The 23,768-nt window shown below is 31.9% G+C and overlaps 1 protein-coding gene across 1 annotated transcript; it reads right to left on the bottom strand.

Moving 5' to 3' along the window:
• Positions 1 to 10,488: 10,488 nt before the first annotated feature.
• LOC116187428 (probable glycerol-3-phosphate acyltransferase 3) lies at positions 10,489 to 13,312 on the bottom strand. Its single transcript, XM_031516114.1, has 2 exons — positions 12,495 to 13,312; positions 10,489 to 11,725 (listed from the first exon to the last, which is right to left on the bottom strand). Exons 1-2 carry the CDS (start codon positions 13,248 to 13,250, stop codon positions 10,835 to 10,837), a joined length of 1,647 nt encoding a protein of 548 aa, XP_031371974.1. The 5' UTR covers positions 13,251 to 13,312; the 3' UTR covers positions 10,489 to 10,834.
• Positions 13,313 to 23,768: the final 10,456 nt, after the last annotated feature.

The raw sequence follows: 23,768 nt of genomic DNA, 5'->3' as shown, positions 1-23,768 counted from the left end.
AATACGTTTACAACTAGACGTGAGCTTTGAAAATGTATGTCTATCCTTAGATACAAGTTAGTTGATTAAATATATACTTTGATTTTTTTCTCTCATTTTTATAGTGATTTTTTATTTTTTTTATTTTTCTCTAAATCTTGCTCTTTTTTTTATCATATTCTTTCTCGAGATTGGTGATGTGACTTTTATCTCCCAAAAGGCAACCCCTATACTCAAGCTCTCAAAAAGTAATTTCGTCTACTACTAAACGAGATCGTTTGTTTTTTATTATTTTTATTTCACTTTTCACTCTCAAAAGATTTTTTCTTTTTAATTCTTAATTATAATTTCTTTTCATATTAGTGTATTATCTCGTGCAACGCATAGGCTCCGCGACTAGTAATAATATAAAGCGCAGCTTTGTCGGGCCCAGTTAGAAGGCCTCAAAATGCTAGGTTTCTTTATAAATTTTTCTTGGATATTTTAGTTTTTATGTTAATATTTTAATAAAAACGATTTGTTTTAATTTTTAAAATATCTTATGTGATGAGATCCGATTTTCCCAATTTTTTTAGTTTTTTTTAAAAGCGATTTTTAAAAATTTTTAAAAGTACATAGATAGATATAAATTTTTGGGACCTTTTATTATTCTCTTGATTTATGAGTTTTCTTCTATAAATAATATTTTTAATTTATTTTAAAAATTTCAAAACATATAAATATATATTTGTGGGATAGTTATTCTCACAGTTTTTCAAGTTTCTAGAAAATGGATTTTTAATTTTAATTTTCAAAACTTTTATAACATATAAATTTACATTTGTCGAACCAGTCATTATTTTCTTGGCGTTTTAAACCTTTTTTTAAAAAAAATTCTTTAATTTCCTAAAATATATAAGATATATTGGAAAAAATATAGATATGAATTTATGAGATCTGTCCTTATTTTTCATTTTAAAAATTTCTTAAAATTGTAAATATTCTATGAAAAGATTACATGGAATAAACCCCATATGATTTTTTTTCAAAATATTAATTAAATCATATTTTATTATTATAGATTTAATGTGTTTATATACTTACTTTCCAAAAACCAAATCATATCATTTTTTATAGATATATATACATATATGATGTGTTATTAATCTTATATATGTTGTATGATACGTTATAAATAATAGAGTATCACACATAAATTGTGACTAATTCGGTTCTGAAAAATATCGCTACCACTAGAGTATAAATTTTCACATGTGTGAAAGTTTATTTTACTACTCCTATAATTAGACTTTTGAAGGTGTGTTCTTCAAATATTTACTTTTTCTCATACTTAAACTTTTGTAGAATTCTTTGCTTCGTCAATTTTTTTGTATGTGATTACCATAAGACACAATATAGCACAATATGAATCTTGACAACGTTAAAGATGAAAATTCATCCCATCGTGGTTGAAGTTTATCTTTATAATTTTTATACATAGTCTAGATAATGTTTGATTTTTCAAGAATTATATTGATTTCTCTTTATTAATGTAATTTTTTCTATCTTATTCATGAAATCAAATTACCATTAGCGTCATAATATAATATATGTAATAATATATTGTTATTAAATTATTTCTAACAATTTATAGCACGTATTGTATAATAAACTTAAGATCACATTTTATCCCGTGCAACACATGAGCTCTACAGCTAGTTTACATATATATATGAAAGCAAGAACATGGTGAGCTCGGTACCTCAGAATACTCCATTTTTAAATGAAATTTTCTCAATTTTTAATTTAAAAAATATTTTTTTTTCAATTTTTTAAATTATATAGATACAGATATAGATTTGTGGAATTGTTCCTTATTTTCTTGATTTTCTTACTTTCCTTAAATTTTTTATTTTATTTTTAAAATCCTTTAAAAGATATAAATTTAGATTTGTGGGACTGATCGTTATTTTTTTGGATTTTTAAGTATTTTAAAAGAGTTTTTAATTCACCAAAAAATATTTAATTGTTAAAACATATAGATATAGATTTATGGGGCTGTTTTTCTTTTCTAAGTCATAAATTTTATCATAAAATCTAGATAAAACATATCATTTAATTTGCTTTTCTTAAAACAAATTAGATCACATTTCATAGATATGATGTGTTATATATTTGCTTTTCAAAAATCAAATCATATCATTTTTTTTATAAATATAATTATGATGTTTTATTTATATTATATAATCTGTATGATACGTTCAAGGTACCACACATAACTATGATCAATCCGCCTTTGAAAAATATTGCTACCATTAGAGTTCTTCAATTTCCACATGCATGCATGCGAGTTTATTTTGTTATGTCTATAATTAGACATATGAAGGTGAATTCTTCAACCTTTTTATTTTTTTTCTCACAAAAAAAACTTTACAATATATTTGGGATCTCTAATTTTATCCATCTGTCAACATAAGATAGGATGCCATATGAATTGTGACAATATTAAAGACAAAAATAATCTTACCGTAATTGAAATTTTTCTTTTTTCTTTTTTATTTTATGCTTAATCTTGACAATATTAGAATTTTCAAGATTTATATTAAATTCTCTTCTTTTATATAATTTTTTCTTTAATATTATTCTTGAAATTAAATTACTATTAGGACTACATATCTAATAGGGTAAATTACAAAAAAAACCCAAGTTTTGTAAAATATATCAATTTTGTCCTAAATTTTGTTTTGTAACAAAAAAAACCATAAGTTTTCTAAAATGTCTCAAAAATGACCTCCGTTATAATTTCCGTCAATTTTTGCTGCTGATGGTGGGTCCCTTTAACAGTCCACGTAGGTCACACGTAGGCTAGTGGGTCCCTTTAACAGTCCACGTAAGCCACACGTAGGTAAAAATTGACGGAAGTTATAACGTAGGTCATTTTTGAGACATTTTAGAAAACTTATGGTTTTTTTTGTTACAAAACAAAATTTAGGACAAAACTGAGACATTTTACAAAACTTGGGTTTTTTTTTTGTAATTTGCCCTATCTAATAGTATATTGTTAGTGATTGTAAATTACTATTTTCTAGATGTGCAATTGTAAATTACTATTTTCAACAATTCATAACAAATATTTTATATAATAAAATAGCAAAAGAAGATCACATTTTATTTTGTTTAATGCACAGGCCACACAACTAGTATATATATAAAGTCGTATCACATGCAATAAATAAGGTTAGAAAAATAAATGTCAATATAATATAGGGTCACAAATGTAAATGTCTAAATAAGATTTATGATTAAAATATTATTATAGGAAAACAAGTAAACCTCTTGCATTAAATGCATTAAGTATTTAAACAATTAAAGGAATTTATTAATTATTTTTAGTCATTCTTAGCAAAGAGGTTGTATATTTATTTATAATATGGATTTATAAAATTTTATATACAATTTTTTATCTATTCAATTTATTATGCTACCGAAATACCATGCACTTTTTATATCTAAATAATATTTAAAATTTAAAAAGTACTATAACTATATTAAATATATTTTTGTCACAGATCTCTATCCATTAGTAAAAGGGAATTGGTACCTTTATTACATATTAAATATTTTAGTGCAACTAATTAATCAATTTTAAATTTTAATTTCATGAAAATGCTTCAAATAAATGATCTTATAACTTTTCCACCATGATAATAACTAAAAAATATTTTAAGTAAACTTCGTAAATAAGCTTTTGCTTTTATATTATAATTGTAGCACTTAAGTATGCGTATACATATATAACATCGATAATATACTAATGAAAAAGTATTGTGTACTATATTTTAATATTTCGATTTTTATGATTTAAAAAATGAAAAAAATTCTATTTTCATATTTTTATACAACATGAAAATCATTAATATGAGATTTATACAAAGATATAGTTTACTTATGAAAATATATTTGATGCAAATTCAAAATACACATATTCATAAAAGAAATCACTTGGTAAATGAATTAACTATACTTCTCCCACAGTTGTATATTTCACTTATTATTTGAGTTTCCAAAGTACGATTATATCATAATATAAAATCTTTCAATTAGAAATTTTTAGTTTTGATAATATTTTAACACAAATTTGAGCAAAGTAAACACCATCAAACACCCATGCATCGAACAGGAAAAGGTTAATAGACATAAGTAAATGAGAATTTGTTCATTTAAAGATGTGAATAAGTAGAGACAATGAAATCGTAAATTAATTTTTCTACCAAACAAAATTGTAAATTAATTTGAATGTATAGATAAACATATATAATATATAATATTATACAGTTCCAAAAATTTATAAAAGAGAATTACTATACTTAGAAGTTATATAGATATGACAATTAGAATGGAAATAGAATAAATAAAATATTATAATTAGTATCGGTGATCCAAAGAGTAATAGTTAAAACTTTTCAAAATTTTTAACTTATATTCCCGATATTTGGAATTAATCACGTGGATGAATTCCTGAAGACGACTTATCAAATCCAGACTTGATGCTATTGCGGAATTTGTCCCACCGACCTTTTGAATGGACAAGTCAATGAGGCCCAAGCAAGTAGCCATGCATACAGATTTCAATTATTTCGAAAAATGCTTTTGGGGATTTGTGTGCTCGATCAAGTGGAACGATGTGATCGGTGATTATTGGATCGATAGAATCATGTGACTGTCTATAATTGGAAGTTATACGTCGTTGATTCAAGTGTTGTTTGCCCAAGCAAAATGAAGTGATATGCTATTACTGGAAGTTAGACGGCGTTATGGCTGGTTGATGCTGACGAGAAGGACACGGACGACTGCATCCTCCCGCCTTTCTCTGAGAGATATTTGTGGAATGCTGCAAAGCAAATTACATTCATTTGGAATACTTCGAGATGAGCTGTTCGGGTTCCCCCCCCCGGATAAACCGAATAGAACATGAAAAAAAGGGGATATTAGCCAACCCCCTTCTGCACCTGATAATTATCTGTACTTCCCTTAAAACATTTATTATGTCCTTGATAATTATCTATATGTATGGCCCACGGCTGTCAGCCAAGGGAAGGATCGAATCACAAATTAGCCAACCACCTTCTGCACCTAATAACGCATGCCAAATTATACTGTCGTCAGTGGCCAAAATTGAAAAATTCAAATGATAGATTGAAAAGAAAAGAGACAGGAAAAAGAGAGGAAAAAAAAAAAGATATGGGGCTGAGGCAGAAACAAGCCAGTTGATATTTTTTCAAAAAAATTTGTCGATTCATTAGGGTTTCTTTTGGTATATTACGTATATATACATGTAACCTGCATTCAAGAAACATATGCAACGATTGCGTGTTGGATGACATTGTAAACGTTGTGCCGTTCCAGCGCTCAATGCAAACTGCGGTTCAATGTTTTTGCTGAATTGCAGACAGTATCGCTCGACGAGAAATTCACCAGTATGTCCAATTTTCTCGTTTTCTAGTACGTTCAACATTTGTACGTACTTTCTGTATTTTCATTCTGTCTGTTTTGCATGAACATCTTTTCATTTTCTTTGCAATTAGACTCCAATTGCAGCGTGTCTAAGGGCCTCCGTCTAAGCATATAAATTTAAGGGTAAATTCTACAAAAAAATCACGAACTTCGCTTTTTTTTTTCCAAATCTAACATGATATATTTTTTCTCACAAAAATATATCCACTTTCATATTCCTTTCCAAATCTAGCATCGATCAGGCTTTTTAGCATATTTTTGCTGGCTTGGCAGACAAAATGCTGACATGGCATTAAAAATTCACAAATAATATAAAAGGCACTGAAAGAATCAAAAATTTTAAAAATAGATAAATGAAAAAAAATTGGAAAAATCATTAAATCTTATAAATTTCAAATAGTTTGGGTCAAATGTAAACAATAAAATAAAATGTAAAATTATAAAAATAGATAAATTTAGGAAAAATGAAAAATTCCAGAAAATTCCAGAAAATTTTAGAAATGTTAATTAGACTAAGTAGAAAAAGAAATTAAAGTATAAAATCTAGAATTTAAAAGATTAAGAAAATTTTATGAAAAATTAAAATAAAATTTAGAAAATTTTATAAAGTTCAAAAATACATAAAATAAAAAATATTCTTTAGATTTAGAAAAATAAGAAAAATTCAAAGACAAATAAAATGAAATTTTAGGAAAAATAAAACAAAATAAAATAGAGTGCGTAACCTGGCATGTAAGGGAAGTATAATGATTGGTTAATCTTCCTCACGAGATTTCCAAAGATTAATTAAATGGGCATATTAAATGTTTAAGTTATTTTTTTTGAATTTTGAGAAAGATTTTTTTACTTTAACTTTTGATACCTACATTTAATTATTTTCCTTAAATTCACTCACTCTATATTTAACTATTTTCCTAAATTTCATTATATTTTTCATTGAACTTTTCTTTTTGTCAATATTTTTTTATTTTCTAAACTATATTTTTATGTACATTTCAAAGTTTTTAAAATTTTTCTAAAAAAAATTTTCTAATTTTAATAATTTTTCATGAAATTTCCTTTTTTTTGAACCTTTCTAATTTTTTTTCTGAAAATTTCCATTTTCCTATATTTTTCTATTTTATATTATCTAAATTTTATTCTTATATTGATATTTGATCTGAACTTTTGGAAATTTTCTAAGTTGATTTTCTATTATTTTTCTGAAAATTTTTCATTTTTCATTTTTTTATTTTTAAATTTTTATGCATTTTATATTATTTTAAAATTTTTAATGCCTTGTCAGCATTCAGTTTGCCATGTCAGCAAAAATAAAGGAAAAAAAATTGACGGACACTTGATTTAGGAAGGAAATGAAAATTAATATATTTTTGTTAGAAAAAATTAGATCATTATAGATTTGGGAAAAAAAACAGAGTTGGTGATTTATGACGCAATTTACCCTTCTATATGTGGACCGTTCAAAACAATATGCATGTCCCTGTTGGGATCGTATGCCCATATGCATGACTACATCGATAATCAACGTGTCATGTGATATGGTCGAGAATTTAATTCTGGTTGGTTTGGCAGCTGAGCAAGAGCCAATATCTGGTATATAGAGCACTTCATATATCTAGACAATTATTTAATATGTGGTATATAGAACACTTCATATATCTGGACAATTATTTTGAAAAGGTGGAAAAAATTATGGAAGTATTTATTATTAGAGAATATATTCTGGGTTTTTTTATAATATTTGATTATTAGATAATATATTCTGGGTTTTTTCTTATAATATTTGATTTTTTTCCCAATTATAAGGGAGGCAATGAATTTAATATATGATAATAAAAAATTTAATAAATGAATACGAATAATTTCATTATGAAAAATCGAATTTGAAACTTTTAAATTATTAGGCAAGAGCGCGTGTTACTATATTTACTTTCCTTTCTCGTTGATCCTTTTAGCTTCTCAATAGAATTTTTATGTATAGATCATTTGACGCTAGCAAATACTAAATATCCTATATTTTCCATAAATCCATTTCCCTTTATTCGGTTCTCGAATTTTATTCCACTCTATCCAGCAACCGTTTCTTCTTCTTCTTCTTTTTGATGAATTATCCAGCAACCTTTTCAAAATGTATCTTTATCTATATATCTATCAGTTCTCCTTAATTTGTTGATAATATAAAATATATAGTAATGTATGGACTGGCATATTGTTGGAAAAATACTTCCTGAATTCGGGAAAAAACCGAGAAGCACAACATGAATATCAAAATATATGTTTTAAAATTTTCAAACCATGGAAAATATTCATGGACAAAGTATGAAGTTTTTATTAGATTGATGAAAAATCAGATATTATCACTTCGAGATCATACTTATGTATTTTACCTTCCATTACAAGACCCAAGCATATGAAGAGCTTCACAATCTTCGATTGTCTTCACTCTCTCACTATATACCTGAAATTATCCTAAAATTCGATATTCCCCTTGAAGTAAGAAATACATTACAAGAAATCTCGTCCAAATTGAAAGTTATCCGCTTGCGCATTATCACCCAAAACTTACCGTTTTAAGCCAAAACAACCTTGAGACTGGTCTCACATGTTTCTACCCGAGATAGCAGTCTTATAGGCCTGACTGCAGTTCTCGGCTCGATTTGGTCACCCATGTTGACCGTGGTTCCTCTTCGAGACCTAGTTTCCTCCGGGTCGTTGGGTTTATAAATGCGACAAATCTTAACAAGTATGAACATACTGTCAACATTATTACATATTTATGTACATAATTTTCAATAACTCAATATATATATATATAAGGAAATATAACCAAATAAATATGTATAACATTTATATACCGCAGCAAAAAGTTAGAGACAAAATTGAAGAAAGAAAAGCAAAGGTCATGAATGTGCAACTAAGTACAACTCTAATGAGACATGAAAACCCCACGAAAGACTACAGCTCCTGAGCTAGCTCCTTCTTCCTGTGTATGTATGTATTGCACATGTTGATGGAGCTTATTAACTGGTCTTTAATTTTGTGGATATATCTCACGAAAATGATTTGAAATTATTTTGCTATCTTTTCCAAATAACATATAGTATGCAACTCCTCTTGGACCATCCAATTTTCTTTTGGAAAATGTTATATATCAACTGTTTTCAATAAGCGGCGACAAATAATAATAATAATAATAATAATTTCTTGTTGTTGCTATTGTTGTTGCTAATATTACTGGGAAGGTATGGGCGCAGGTACCATTAATTTATCAACAGAATGAAGAAGACTTATAATAAAAAGTGTTATCCTAACTTATATCCTGGCAATTGTATTAGGTCTAAATATGCAATAAAGTAGTTATTCCTATATTCTTACTATATTGGTGGCAGCAAAAAGAAAATTGTCACTACATTCAATTAATTTTTACCAAGTAATTATAAACACAAGGATTTATTTCATTTTCAGATTAATACGCATATTGGTAGTGCTATTACAGTTTATCATTTACCCTTGGGGCATAAATAAGAAAATCCAAACAGTAGAATCGTATCCATATGTATAACCAAGGCTTTTTTATTGATTAATTATAATTATAACTATACTAAAGCGCTATAATTCCAGCTTTTGAATATATTATATGATTATTGAGGTTATGAAATTTATTTTATATTTTATTTTATTTGTTTTTTGAGTAGAGACATATGTAACTGTTTTTTCTGTTACACACGCACATATATATAGAGAGACTGTTGGTAGGGACCACCCAGGTAGGGGAGGACTGTGGAAGTAGGTAGGCGGAAATTAAAAATTGTGAGCATATATATAATATAGAAATTGGTGCAACATTATATGTCTAGACCCACCCACCCACCCAATTGCAACCGTGACAAAGCTAAGGTCTTAAGAGTGCGTTTGGATTCAGATTTAAAGTAATTTTAATTTTAATTTTGATTTTGATTGTGAAAATGATAAATGAGATGTAATTATAAATTTGACTTGGAAACGTATGTTTTTGTTGTGTAGTGTGTTGAATTAAAGTTAAAGTTAAAATTTTTGATTTGAGAAATGTGGGTTTTTGTTGTATAATGTGTTGAGTTAAAGTTAATGTTAATGTTTTTATATGCTACTGTCTTGACTACATTCAATTCGAAAATTAGTGATCCCTTTCTATACAAAGTTTTCAAAAATTTTCAAATTTGGACACTATATCATGTCAGCAGTGTAATAGAATTAAGATGGCACAGCTGGCTTTTTCTACTGCTGTGCACCGCACCATCTAGTATCGGGAACCCGATGTACTTTAACTAATTTACTAAGTTAGTTCATTCCGGATTGGTTTATTAAGGATTGAAACTCTTCAAATTGTTTTTTTTTTATTCACAAAATCGAATCCAAAATCTTATTTAAAGAAAGAAGTCGAACTGTTTGAACTAATCACATCCGCAAGACGCTCGGTTGGCTTTGCATAAATGATAGAACATTTGAGAAAAAAAGAATACAAAGGAGAGAAGCTAGAAAATAAAGAAATTTAAATAGAATTGTTTAAATTAAAACTTAAATGACAATGAATATTTGGTATATAAATTCAAGTGTTTAATACATTTAGTACTCGTGATTTGTGCAAGTATTTATTATTTTTACTTTCATTTCAAGTGTTTAGTTTTTCAACTCAAGTATTTAATATTTTGTACATTTCATCACAAATACTAAAAGTATTAAACATTTGAAATAAAGTACAAATTTTTTTAATTGAAATACAAAAAGTGTCACTTTAACTCATTGTCATGTAGAATTTTCCTTAAACAAATTATATAATTTTTTAAAAATTTTGGGAGACATTGTTCTTATAATTTCGAGAGATCGAACATTAAATATTATTTTTCCTTCTAATAAGTGCTTTTCCCAGAACTCGAACTTGTGTTGTCCTTAAAACTTACCACTTAATCAACACTTTCTTAGTAAATAAATTGTATTTTAGGAAGTGCTCGTGGAATGGAAACACAACACGGTTGGGATATTCAATAAAAGAATGTTTCCTGAAAATAGGAATAATACATTAAAAAATTTCTAATGAACGACATACGTATTTGCCACAAAAAAAAAGATATATGTGTATATATATATATATATATATATATATATATATTCCACATGTACATACACAGTAGACCCTAATTAACCGTTCGTCTTAGCGTCACACGTCGCATTCTCGACTTCCACCAATCCTCACCTGTCCAGGCACATCGATCGTAAAGATTCTTCCAGTCTGGGCGCTTTTGCACTCCAAAACAAGTTGGAAGTTGCATCAATAAAGAATGTGACCTGCAGTCACAATATGTATGGCTTTAAGACCGCCGCTCTATCACTTCGTGCCGTTAACTATTCCTTCGTTACCGGCCAGGATCATGTACTTGTCCCTCCTAGTGAGTCCAGTACACTCGAACCCTAGGGCACTCCCAATATGTTGCTGAACCTCATTGGCCACATCGAACCTTGATCTCTCACCATCTCGGTCAGATATCGTGGATAAGCCAGACACCTTCTCGAGCAACCGCAGGCTGTAACATGGGCTAGGGTTCATCATGAAGAACAACGGATCAAAGCACTTAAGCCCACCTGCAGTTGTCCCATGAAACCACTCCACGCTTGTGTTAACTGCCACGGGGACGATCTCGTCGCTCATCTCTGCAAAAAGCGGGCTGAACCGTAGGAGGTATGGTTCCCGGCACGTGGTTCCCTCGGGGCAGACCACAAGGTCCCCTTGACGTAGTAGACTCTCCATCATTGCCCTATCCTTGACCCGATCCCTAGTCAATCGAACAGTCTTGATCGGGGAGAGGATCTCAGAGACACGGCTTAAGCTGTAGGTGACCGCGGTGAGCTCCTTTTTTAGAGTGAAGGATAGATATAGCGGGTCAAGGAGGGTTCGATGGTTGCAGACGTAGAGCTGGCCTTTTATGGCATTGCTCCCAGCTGGGGTACCTGGGATGGGAATAGGGATCCATACGGTGTGACGAAGGCCAGAGAAGATGAGGATGGGGATCGATAGATTGTGGGGCAGGGAGACACCAATGGCGATTCGGAGAATGGAGAGGACAATGCCGAAGGGGACCCACATAAAGAGAGCCAGGGCGGCGAGCGGAAGCGGCCGGAGAGCCAACCGGCCGTCGTGGAAGATGACTGGTTTGGTGGTGCTGTGGCTGGGGAGAGGCCGCCAGCTCCTCTTCTCCCCTCTGCTCACTATGTATATTTCCTGTTCCACAAAACAGTACAAAAAATGTAAATTGATTTTTCTTTAATTTAATCAAATAATTAAACAAATTATAAGCGAAAATGATTGCCTAAGTGTGCTATCAGCTCAAGCAGTAGCGCAGTCTTATAAAGTGAAAGTCCTTTTTCACATCCACAAATATTTATGAACGAAAATTCTAGTGTGCAGTCAAGTAACTTATTAAAAATATAAAGACTAGAAATATGTCCTAAAGTTGGCATAAAAATGCCCTTAAAAAAATTGAGGTACTTGTGCAGAGAAAAGGGATTTAGTGCGAGTGACACTATTTGTGACATGCTTTGTTGCTTCCTCAACTTGGAATCAAAAAGTGCCTAACTCCAAAGTGACTATGGATTCCCCATATAACCAGAAATAAGAGAAGTTGTTCAATTAATTGCAAAAGCATGGCATGAGGTGTATTGGTCCAAGTTTCCCCACCACCCACACCATGCACTTATGATGAGGAAACGGGAAACTCCATCAATTTTATTTTTAGGGAAGAATGAGTAGTTGGCCATCGTATTTTCTCTTCGGCTGATATAGATCTAGAAGAAATATGTAGAAAATTTAACCGCGGATATTTCGTAAATCTAGATCCTGGCTAGCACCAACTTGAACTTCAAAAAGATGGAGATGGGAGTATATCAATTATACAAATGTTTACATTCTAAAAAGCAGATTCAGAAACCCAGATGAAAAGATTCGAAACTTAAAAATAGCATTCAAAACACGTTGTAAGAGAGTTACATACCTTGCAATGGGAGAAGATGTGATTATTAAGGGATGTTTTGAAGCTGCTAACACCAATGATGCTATTGTTGAACTTACCACCAAATGCCTCATCTCCAAGGATCTCCTTATCCACAAAATTGAGGATAACTGCACCATTATTTCTCTTCCTCTCCTCCATTATCCCCAAAAAATACCCACAAAACACTTTAAGCTCTCTCCCCACCACCACATCAACCTCCAAATAATCCCTCAAGAAGCCCTCAACCATCACTTGTGGCAAGCCACTCACTCCCACTTTCTTCCCAGCTCTCCTCAACACCTCAAAGCCCTCAAGCCCAACATCCTCCATGAAGAACTTCGGCAACACGGCGCTCCCTCCCCTAAAGCTCCTCACCTTGACTCCGAAGAAGCTCACAAACACCATCACCTTTAGCCCCGACTCGCCACCAAGGAGGGCTATCAGGGGGTATAAGAGTAGGAGCACGAGCGCCCTCACAAAGCTCCCGGCCTCGAAGGCCACGAGCATGAAGTAAGGGAAGGGTGAGGACGACCTCAAGAGTGCGCCCTCAAGGTCGAAGACCACGGTGTGGCACGGGAGGTTTGGTTTGTGGGCAAGGGAGGAGAACTTTTGGCACTTCGAGAGATGGTTATGATAAAAAGCTGCAGTGCTTGCTTTTCTATGCAGACCTCTTGGGTTGTTGCTCCTTAGCTTCCCAAGGAGGATTCTATAGAGGAAGTAGACAATAGATTTGAAGAAGAACACTTCGGGAAACATTTGGTGTTCTTTGGGAACAAGCACTTGAGAGATAGCAAAAATTATTGAGGATGTTGAGTTCTATCTAGGGCAAAGTGCATGCCCTTCTTATAGAACGTTCATGTGATGAAAACCCTCTGCGTTGGCTATTATTACCAAAATGGCAATCCGTCCTTTTCTCTTTTTTCTCTTTTGTTATTGTTTCATTTTTCTTCTTATTGGATTTTTTTTCTTTATTATATTTTTTGACGCCACCTATGAAGTTGCAGAGAATTGCACCATTAACTAGTTTTTTTTTCAGTTATAAAAGAGGCTAAAAGATCCATAAAAGAATAGGAAATTCCCTATGAAGAGATGAAAATAAAGGAATATAAAAAGTAACTATGAGAGTATCACTCAACGACAAACTAAATTTCAATGTGTATCTTGATATTCGAAAGACTAACAAACCTTGATTAATCCAATTTGAGCCGGGTCAGCCCATTAAAGGGTAAATCTCTGTCAATCATGAATTTTTTTTCCATTCACAGGACTTGAACTCGAGGTCTTGTTAGACAGAAACAAGCACCGAACCACTTAAACCAATTCTTATTGGTTGACAAACTAAATTTTTAGCAAAAGAATTTTTTATATCCATAACGCAAAGATTTGAAACGCACTAAAAATATCATGTATATAGGGTTATGCATGAAAAGTTATACTGATTAAAATGGAATCTATATTCTTGTAGTTCCAAGCTAATTAAGACGTGTAATTTCATGCACTAAACACTATTTATCAATTGATAGTTCAGTTAATCATTTACAAAAAGGGAGAATTGGTATATTTTTGGAAAATATGTATTGTGTGATCTCTGATGGCTCGGTCTTCTTTGCGGAATTAATTAAACACTTGCAAACTTATCTATAAATATGCATTAACGTCCCCACATGTGAGTTCCTTGTCTTTTTTGCATATAATGTAATTTTTATATATACGTAGCCAAATTCCTTCTCAATATTATATATATGTTGATTAAAACTGCATTGGACTCGAATTCAAAAGGCATACTTAGTGGGAGGAGTAAACTTAAATGCTTGATCATCCAGAATTACTCATGCAAGAGCAATTGTCTCTAACACTTTTTTTTTCCAAAAAAAAAAATTGCACCACACATATACAATCTCGAGTGATTTCCGCCTAATTAATGTAATTAAAGCATCTCCCTTATTAATTACTATAATAAATAGATAGCGAGAAATTAAAAGAAAACCGATGAAAGCGAGTTGTTTCATGTGATTCAGTACCCCTTTCCCTTAATCTTGAGCCTTGTTATTGGAGTAAATCTTCGATTATGAGAGTTTTATCTCTTGAACCCATTGAACCTTTGGATACCAAGGAGAGAAAAAAAATGCGTTCACGACCTAATTAGTTTAATTGTACAATACTATGAATGTAAAATATATAAGTACGCACTTCACCAAATATATATATATAAGTACACATACACGTAGATGCATAATTTCCAAAAATGAAAAATTATATATGTGTGTGTGTACATGTCTGTATTAATGCATTGATGATAAGAAAGGGAGAGAATGGAGGAAGCAACTGGATACAGCTCCACCTGCAGCTCTTGGTGGGTTGGAGCAGTTGCTTGGACTTTGGAGAGGAAAGAAAAGAGATGAGTAAATATTTAATGACTATTATTCAATTGTTTCATTACGTAATATTCAATCAAAATGTCTGAAAGTAAGAAATTTGTCTCACAACGGACTCGCAGATTCTCACTTATAAGTACTATGATTGGTTATTATTAATTCAAAGTGAATGAGTAAAACTCGATCAATATTTTTTCAAAGAGACAATACTGGTCCACTCCAAGATATTTCCCTATGAGCAAAATATATATATATATATATAAATGAATTTTTTATATAAAAAAATGGACCCTAAAATTAATTAATACACATCCAATTATTGATTTTTTTTTTTGCCCTAGGTAGTCACAATTCAATGAAACTGATTAAGCATTAAGCAATAGAATCTCATTCGAAACAAGGAACGTATGTGTGTGTGTGTATTTATATATATATGCAGCTATAGCCTCCTGTGGGAGAAGTTTTATAATATATATATATATGTCATTCAATCTCCAATGACCATTTGTACACTCGATCGCACACCATCAATAATGGTTCTGCCAGCACTTTCAATATGTTCTGTTGGCACCGTACTGCACGATAGGGCAGTCCTTCTTAGAACGCGTAAATTGCCTAATAGTATGGACGAGCCCCTAAGGACCTAAACCATAACTTATATAGAATAAATTCAAATTTTTAACCTTGCTTTTTTTCCCCTAAAATTATAAATGGTGAGAGCAACAATAAATGAGAGGAGGGAAAGGGAAGGGCTCAGTTAACTATTGGGGTTTAAGTCCACAAAAGGGGACTGATAGGATAATAATCGTCCCCCTACCGCTACCATTCTCACATGGGTGGAACCGGCTACATAAAGACTAATACAATATACTCGTATACATATACAACTGTACAAATTGTGGATATATACATATATATACACCTTTTATACATATAATTATTAACTATGCATGTATGTGGGACGATTTTATGTACAACAGCTAGCTTTATGCTAGGTACATATATAAGCATGTTACTGTCGTCGATGACAATTAATCTATGTACCATTTGGCATTTTAGATGGATAATATATATGACCAAACACATCGTCGTATAGATTTATATTTATATAGTATGTATTTCATGTGAGTTGGGCTCGCGTGATTTTTAGTCTACGCGAAAGCTCCATGCTCTCATTGCGCTAGCTAGCTAGCTAGATTCAAGTCATGAATTCTTCTTATGAAGTGTACTTCATTAATCTTTTTTAGGTGAAAATAGTATCTTCATTTTAAAGTAGATATAGGGCAGCAATCCTAGGGTTCTTTGCTGGGGTAAGTTATTGCCATTTTAATTGTGGAAAAATGACCGGAAAAGCTAATCTGCGGTAGCTTATTCATGGAAGGGGAGAAAAGGCACATGGAACTTAATTGAGAACATGGAAAACGATAAAGAAATTTTACAATTAAAAACAAAACAAAAAAAAAGTCAGGCACACTAAAATAAGAGATGCATGAAACCTTTTGATTTCAAACAAGACTGTTTGACAACGCGCTATATTCCTCAGGACAAGAACATATTTATTTATTTAGTAATTTTGCAATATTTAACTATATGAAATTATTAGATAATTAGTATGTCGAATAGTAGGGAACACTTGTCATTAGTTAGAAATATTAAATTGATTTAATCAATTGAGAATTGACCACATGATATATCATCAAGTTTAACTTTACCTAAAGAATTAGTAGAACTTGTTCTTAATTGTTCTGGAAGAAGTAAAATGAGATATGGGAAAGAAAAGATCGGAACTATAACATGAAAAATAAAACAAATATGCAAAGTTCACATAAAATCTTGTAATTTTGTTAAAGGAGGGGGGGGGGAATGAAAATAAATAAATAAATAAAAAGAGGAGGACACGCGGCAATGGAATGTTGAATGAACCAGCTATATCATTTATTGTAGTAATACTGAAATGTCCCGTTCATAATATATAGGAAATATATATATATGTGGCTATTCATACAGGAAGTATATATTTATATATACATTACCCCACTTATCATGCACCACGCGTCAGTCAAACGAAGCATTCATGCATGTTATCCCACTTGATCAAGTTGATCACGCATTTAAATTTCAAATTTTACACCTATTAGATTACACGCTTATTTGAAATTTATCCGAACTGTACTACACGTGCCAATCGAGATCTCGAATCAGTTTCGAACTGTTGATGTCCACTGATAAATAATATCAAGCATCATCCAGAAACTGCATAAATGTGAGAGAGTCTTCATTAATTGCCAAATTAATTAATTAGACGATTAGAAATTTTCAAAATGAAGATTGTTGGATTGGAAATTATGATAACAGGGGCCAGTTGTCACGTGTCGGTTGAGTCAACAACCGACTTACGTTTGACAAGAAAGTTTTAATTACATGATGCGGTATGATATGATAACATACAACTCAATCAAAAGCGCGTACTGCTTGATGTTTTGATTGAGGAGAGGAATTTGGCATTTGTTGATTTTCCCTTTTTTTTATTTTTATTTTTCCAATTACAAAAGAAAACTTATGATCTCTAATAATAAATAACTAATAAAGGAACACGAGTAGTGACTTAACGAAAATTAAATTTAGAACCTTTTGGTTTACAGATAATAATATGTGTCATTATGTTACACTATTTTTCTTTCCTATTTATTTATTTATCATGTATTATACGAGTGTATAAGGAAACTAAAAAAAGTTTAATCGATTCGATTTTTATCTGAAAATTTGTTAATTCATTGAGAAAGTCTTTTATTTTCAAAAAAAGCTTTAGTTTTATTCATGATTTACGATGCAACAAGTGTTATAATTTTCCTAAGACTAAAATAATTATAAACAATACAGCAAGTGTCATAATTTTCCTGATATGGTGAAAAAGTGGGTCTTGATCACATATAAGCCATGGCCTCGAGCTTCCACGAACACTGCAAGAACAACATGTAAAAAGGGGAAGAACGGGAGAGTATGCCAATTTCTCTTTTCGATACTTAAATGAGAGTGTGTATGAGAAAGTAAAGAATAAAATTTCGAGTTTAGGAGTACTTGGAGAGGTACTTATAGAGATGTACGGGATATCCATATCAATTTATTGTAATCTGTATGAAATATTCATTTGCATTTCATAAGTAGAAATACTTGTCATGTATAGAATTAGAGATATAATAACATATCATACAGATATTGATAGCACATGCTCGAATATCTGAGAGGTATATCAAAAATATCAAAAGATACCGAGAGATAATTAAAGAGATATCATCATGATAATATTTCATTACCAACTCAATGTATCAAGGTGGGCCTAGGATGCCAAATTAAACCCGTTGAATCGGGCCAATTTTCCGATCCCTAACATTAGTCCCCCACTCCTGCGAGCTCGAGAGGTCGCGAGAAGTGGATCGATCTAGAACTGCGGTCATTGCATCGTAACTAATGTCTTGGCATGAAGGTTGATTTTGCACCACTTGTTCAATCCTATGAAAAGAAACCCAACCTTGGTTATCGGACTTTGTCGCTTCCACAAAGGAAGACTTCGCTCTTGGTTATCGAACGTTCATGGTTCCGCAGAGGAAGGCCCCGCTCTTGGCTATCGAGCGATTTTACTTCCACGAAGGAAGGCTCTGCTCTTGGTTATCAACCGTTGTTCGTCCATTGGTTATCGGGACGTGGTCCTTTGTTATTAAACTCACTTTAGCTTAGCCTTTGGTTATCAGGTATCGCTCCATCCTTGGTTATTTCATCCCTTGGTTATCAAGATATAGTCCTTGGTTATCGGACTCAATCAAGACCCTTGGTTATCGGGCGTAATCATTGTTACGAGCGTAGCCCTTCAGCGATCATGGCCAGAAATGTAGCTCCCCAACAAAGGGATATGATCAAGTGCGTTGTTTTTCTGTCCATAAAGAGTTAGCGAACCATAACACAACCCTTAGAATTCAAATAAGTATTCATCAATCAAAACAAGTTAACAACCATAAGATATTCATCCTAAAATATTTCTAACAAATAAGAAGGAAAAGACAATAGACTGTGCTAATAGCTTAATATATTTAATTAAGCACTCCTTGCAAAGCATCTTCACGCACGTCCCTCTGGCCGCGATCATGAAGAATTCCTTCACTTTGGACAAAGGACTTGAGGTGTCCCTGCTAGATCAACTTCTCAATTTCAAATTTGAACACCTGACAACACTCAGTGTCATGTCCACATACCTTGAGAAACCTGCAGTATTGATCTAAATTCTTACCCAAAGACTTATCTTTTTTCAACGAAGGGGGCTTCGCTAGACCAAGTCGCTCCATCTCTTGGAAGATAACCGCCTTAGGTGCATTGAGGAGTATTAGTGTCTCAAATTGGAAGAGTGGTCGCTTTTCACTGAACATGTTGTCATGATGTTCCTTTCATTTTTCAACCATGTGCTCCTTCCTCTTCCATGTCAAGATGGACTCCTCGACGGTCATGAACTTCTGTGCATGAGCTGAGATGTCAACCGAGTTGCTTGGTGGTGTGATGACCAAGCTCTTCGCGATGTCGTCATTCCTCAAACCCCTTTGGAAGGCAGCCATTGCCTCGCGCTGCGACAATCCTTCCACCTCAGTCGAAGCCTTGAAAAATCGATCATACTAGTCACGAAGGGATTCTTTCTCCCTTTGCTCCATAGAAAACAACTCAACAATGCTCTTCTTCACTCGTTGCATGCTCTCGAAACTTTACGGAAATAACTCTTTTAGTTGCTTGAAACTTGTTATAGAGCCAGGTTGCAAAGAGTGGAACCAATCTACCGCGACTCCAGTAAGAGTTCTTGGGAACAAGAGGCATTGCACTTGTTATGATACTCCCTTTTTCCCAAGAGTGAAGTTGTGTGGCGGCGGACATGGTTCACCGGGTCTGTCTTCCCATTATACAAAGTAATTTGAGGAGGATTGAACTTGAGGGGCACTGTAGCATGAAGAATCTCTTTGCAGAGGGGTGACTCAGAATCCTCTTCAATAAGGGGAAGCCCCTGTTGTTACCACTCTGTAGCCTGCAACACCTTGCTTACTTGTTCTACCACCAGACACTAGATATCCTTCGAAGAAAGAGTTGTAACTAGTCTAGGAGGAATTGTTATCAGCGAAGGCATGTCACCAGACAGCTTCGCAAAGTCCCCTTCGCAGGGAGATATAGGCCGATGCTTGGAGGGGACAACATCGTCTTCGATTCGGTTCATCACCAAACGATCTTCCAAGTTGACCTGAGATATGAGAGGTGCGATGATTGCATCCACCGCTACTCGAACATCTTGTGCTAGCTGATCTAGTCGAACCACGTTCGGGTTGTGCTCTAGCGCTGGTGGATTTAGATGAGTCAGCTGCACTTGGTTGTTTGTTACAACCTGTTGCAAAGGGTCAGGAGCCCCCCGAGACATGTATGTCCCAGCTTGGGAGTTTGTTCGCACTTTTGGTCGGATCCATAATTTCTTCTAGGTGGTGGAAAACAACCAATGCAGATGACTTTTCATTTCGTTTCTCCTAGACGGCGCCAATGATAGGATAGTGAAAAATCAAGTCTTGGTCACGTGCAAACCACGAGCCTCAATGTTCCACAAACACCGTACGAACAACCTGCAAGAAAGGGAAGAACGGGAGTGAATCCCGATTTCCCTCTCCGATACTTAAATGAGAGTGTATACTAGAAAGTAAAGAATAAAACTTCGGCTTTAGGGGTACCTGAAGAGATATTTATAGAGATGTACTGCATATCCGTATCGAGTTATTGTAATATGTATCAAATATTCAATTGTGTACAACAAATAGATATACTTGTCAAATATAGAATTAGAGATATCATAAAATATTATAAAGATAGTGATAGCACATTCCAAAATATCTAAGAGATATATCAAAGATATCAAAAAATATCCAGAAATAATTAAAGAGATATATTATCATAATAAGATTCCATTACCAACTCGGATGTATCAAAGTGGGCCCAAGATACCAAATCAAACCCGGCGAATTGGGTCAATTTCTCGGTCCCTAATATTTCCTAAGACTAAAATAATTATAAAAATTCAAAGAATTTAGTCAGCTAAGATATATGAAAATGGAGTTCCACATTTTGATACATAAAATTTATATACAATAATTGATAACTGAGTAATCAATTCATTTAAAAAATATGATATAATTTATCGGATTACAGTTTTTAGAGTCATGTTTATCCAATATATTGTAAGCAATACAATATCTTCAACTTAAAAGAAAATCACGTCGGAGATTCTCTTCTTTTTTTTTTGTCATGAGGGAGGTACATGAATTTAATATAAGAATAGGAAATAAGACGAAATAAAAATGCATATAAGTCCCACAGGTGATGATCGAACTCAAAATCTCTTCATTCCAAGTAGGCGTCTTGTGCCACTGTATTGAGACCCTTCTTCAAAATTCTCTATTTTCATGTACTTTTTTTCATATCTTATACTAAATTTTTTTAAAAATATCCACTTTAAGTATTAGAGTTAGGAAGAGAAGTCAAATATTATCAATGGTCAGATCTAGTAAGTGAAATATTCTTGAAATTCAATTTTCCCATATGTCTAATAATATTCTTAGCAATACATTCATGTTTGGTTAAAAATATATAATTTCTAAACAGTACAATAATGAATATTCTAACTTCAAATATATTTTTTGCTAATGTCTGGAATTTGAAACGTTGTCTTTCAGTTTTATTATCATATTAGACTTTCTGGTTGTTTCTAAATTAATTTTAAAAAGAGCAAGTATCTATGTTCTTTAACTTTGAAATTGAAAGCTTTGTGCACATGCTGTACGTGAGATAATTCCTTTTAGCAAGGTGATCTTATTTTGAGAAAAATAATATAGCGCAATAGCGCTCGCTCTCATTTGTCAACCAAGAGATTACAGATATGATTCTCGTTGAAAGACTATATATGCCCCTTATTAGCTATTTAGTATAAAAATTGTATTTGATCCATAGGCCTCTTTTATAACCGAAAATAGATTTTTTCGACTTTGGAGTACCATAATAGAAAATATAATAACATACTTTTCATTTTACAACTAATTGAGTGGTAATTTTTTATTTTTAACCAATATTTTTTTAATTATAAGATGGTAAATTGATATATTTATATGGAGATAATATGACAATATTATACTTAATGAAAAATATTTAAAATATCAATTTTATATTAACAATGAGAATTTCCGTATTTCTCATTTTATTTAATATAAGTATGGTAATCATGAAATTTTTCATTATTTCTAAATGTTCTTTTACATTTTCAAGAAGTGATTAATTAATTGGAAAATAAAATGTTCAAGAAAATAATGAGCTGCAGGTTTGCATTTTGGGCATGCGTGGCATATTCTCCTCGCACTCTTCAACTGCTATATATTCCTATTGATTTTATTCATTGAGCGGTAACTGCTTTTATTTTTAATATTCCTTTTACTATACGATGCTAGTCAATATATTTATGTACAGGTAATATGACAGCAATATGATTAATGGAGATATTTAAAATATCAAGCTTATATATGACACTTTTCATATTTCTAGGCGTATCCAATATATACAAACATGGAACTGTAAAAAAATTTCTAAATTTCTAAAAGTCTTTTTACATTATTTTCAAGCAGTGATTAATCACTTTGGGAAATACAATATTCAAAAGGAAAGAAGGGCTGGGGCTTTGCGTTTTGAACATATAAGCAGCGTCTTCTCTTTATACTCTTTATTTTTTTATATTTATATTAATTGTTTTTTTTTACTAACAGATGCTAAGTTAATATATGTATGTATAAATAATATGACAATAATATAATTACTGGAAAATATTTAAAATATCAATCTTACATTAGCAATGATATTTTTCGTATTTGTAAGTGCATTTAATATAAGTATGAGAATTGTAAAAGTTTTAAAAATTTCTAAATGTCCTTTTACATTTTTAAGTAGTAATTAATTACTTAAAGAATAAGATATTGAAAAAATGATGAGCTAGATGTTTGCATTTTCAGTAGAAGTGGCAATTTATCCTTGCATTTTTCTACTTCTATATCTATATTGATTCATTTTCTATTTCTCCAAACAATTTCCTAAAAATGGAAATGAACAATGATAATAATAATGATGATGATGATAATAATAATAATAATATCGTTATTATTATCATTATTTTGGGCAGAAGGGGTTCAAGAAAAATAGAAAATGTGGTATGTTGTAAGTTTACAAGTCAAATTTGATGACCAAAAGATTGTTTGGTGCTTCTGAGTACACAAAAGAGGGCCGCCCCTTTTATGAGGTCAACGCCTCTCCCCTCAGTCCCATACGCGTAAATTTATTAAAACCTTTTAATTTTTAAAGTAAAGAGAACGCATTTTTGCCAAAAATGATAATAACGATCCGATCATTTTGTATTATTAATAACGGAATTAAGAATGTTAGGTCAATTTCATGACAAAAAATTTATCAGAGACGGAAATGGTGGCCTAAAAATCTTTGAGAGACCAAAATGATAATTTACTTTAAATTTTATTGTTGTTGTCATTTGTTAAAAGGAAATAGAAAATTAAATGATAAAAAATGATATTCTAACAAGTTCTAAGAGCGAGGAAATCCTCTCCTCCCCTCGTAATATTTAATTCCAATGGAATGCATAATAGAAATGTGAGTTCTTCAATTTCAATAAACTAATTTGCAGGGATGGGCTTCGACAAGATCGCACAGAAACATTTAATGAATGACTAATAATTTTCTCTTTTCTGTCTAATAATTGTATCTACACACAACCCCAATTTCTTGGAGCTGTTGGAAGTCTCGAGATTTTATTATGGCATGGGCATGAAACCATTTG

This window comes from Punica granatum, chromosome 8, assembly GCF_007655135.1.
Source record: "Punica granatum isolate Tunisia-2019 chromosome 8, ASM765513v2, whole genome shotgun sequence".
NCBI classification, from domain to species: domain Eukaryota; kingdom Viridiplantae; phylum Streptophyta; class Magnoliopsida; order Myrtales; family Lythraceae; genus Punica; species Punica granatum.
This window is presented reverse-complemented; position numbering and strand designations above follow the sequence as displayed.

What these genes read in the sequence shown, in the direction of transcription:
- LOC116187428 (XM_031516114.1), bottom strand. Translation starts at nt 13,250, where the DNA reads ATGTTTCCCGAAGTGTTCTTCTTCAAATCTATTGTCTACTTCCTCTAT. An exon ending in ACATCTTCTCCCATTGCAAG is followed by an intron (nt 11,726 to 12,494) that starts GTATGTAACTCT and finishes TTTGTGGAACAG; the next exon opens with GAAATATACATAGTGAGCAG.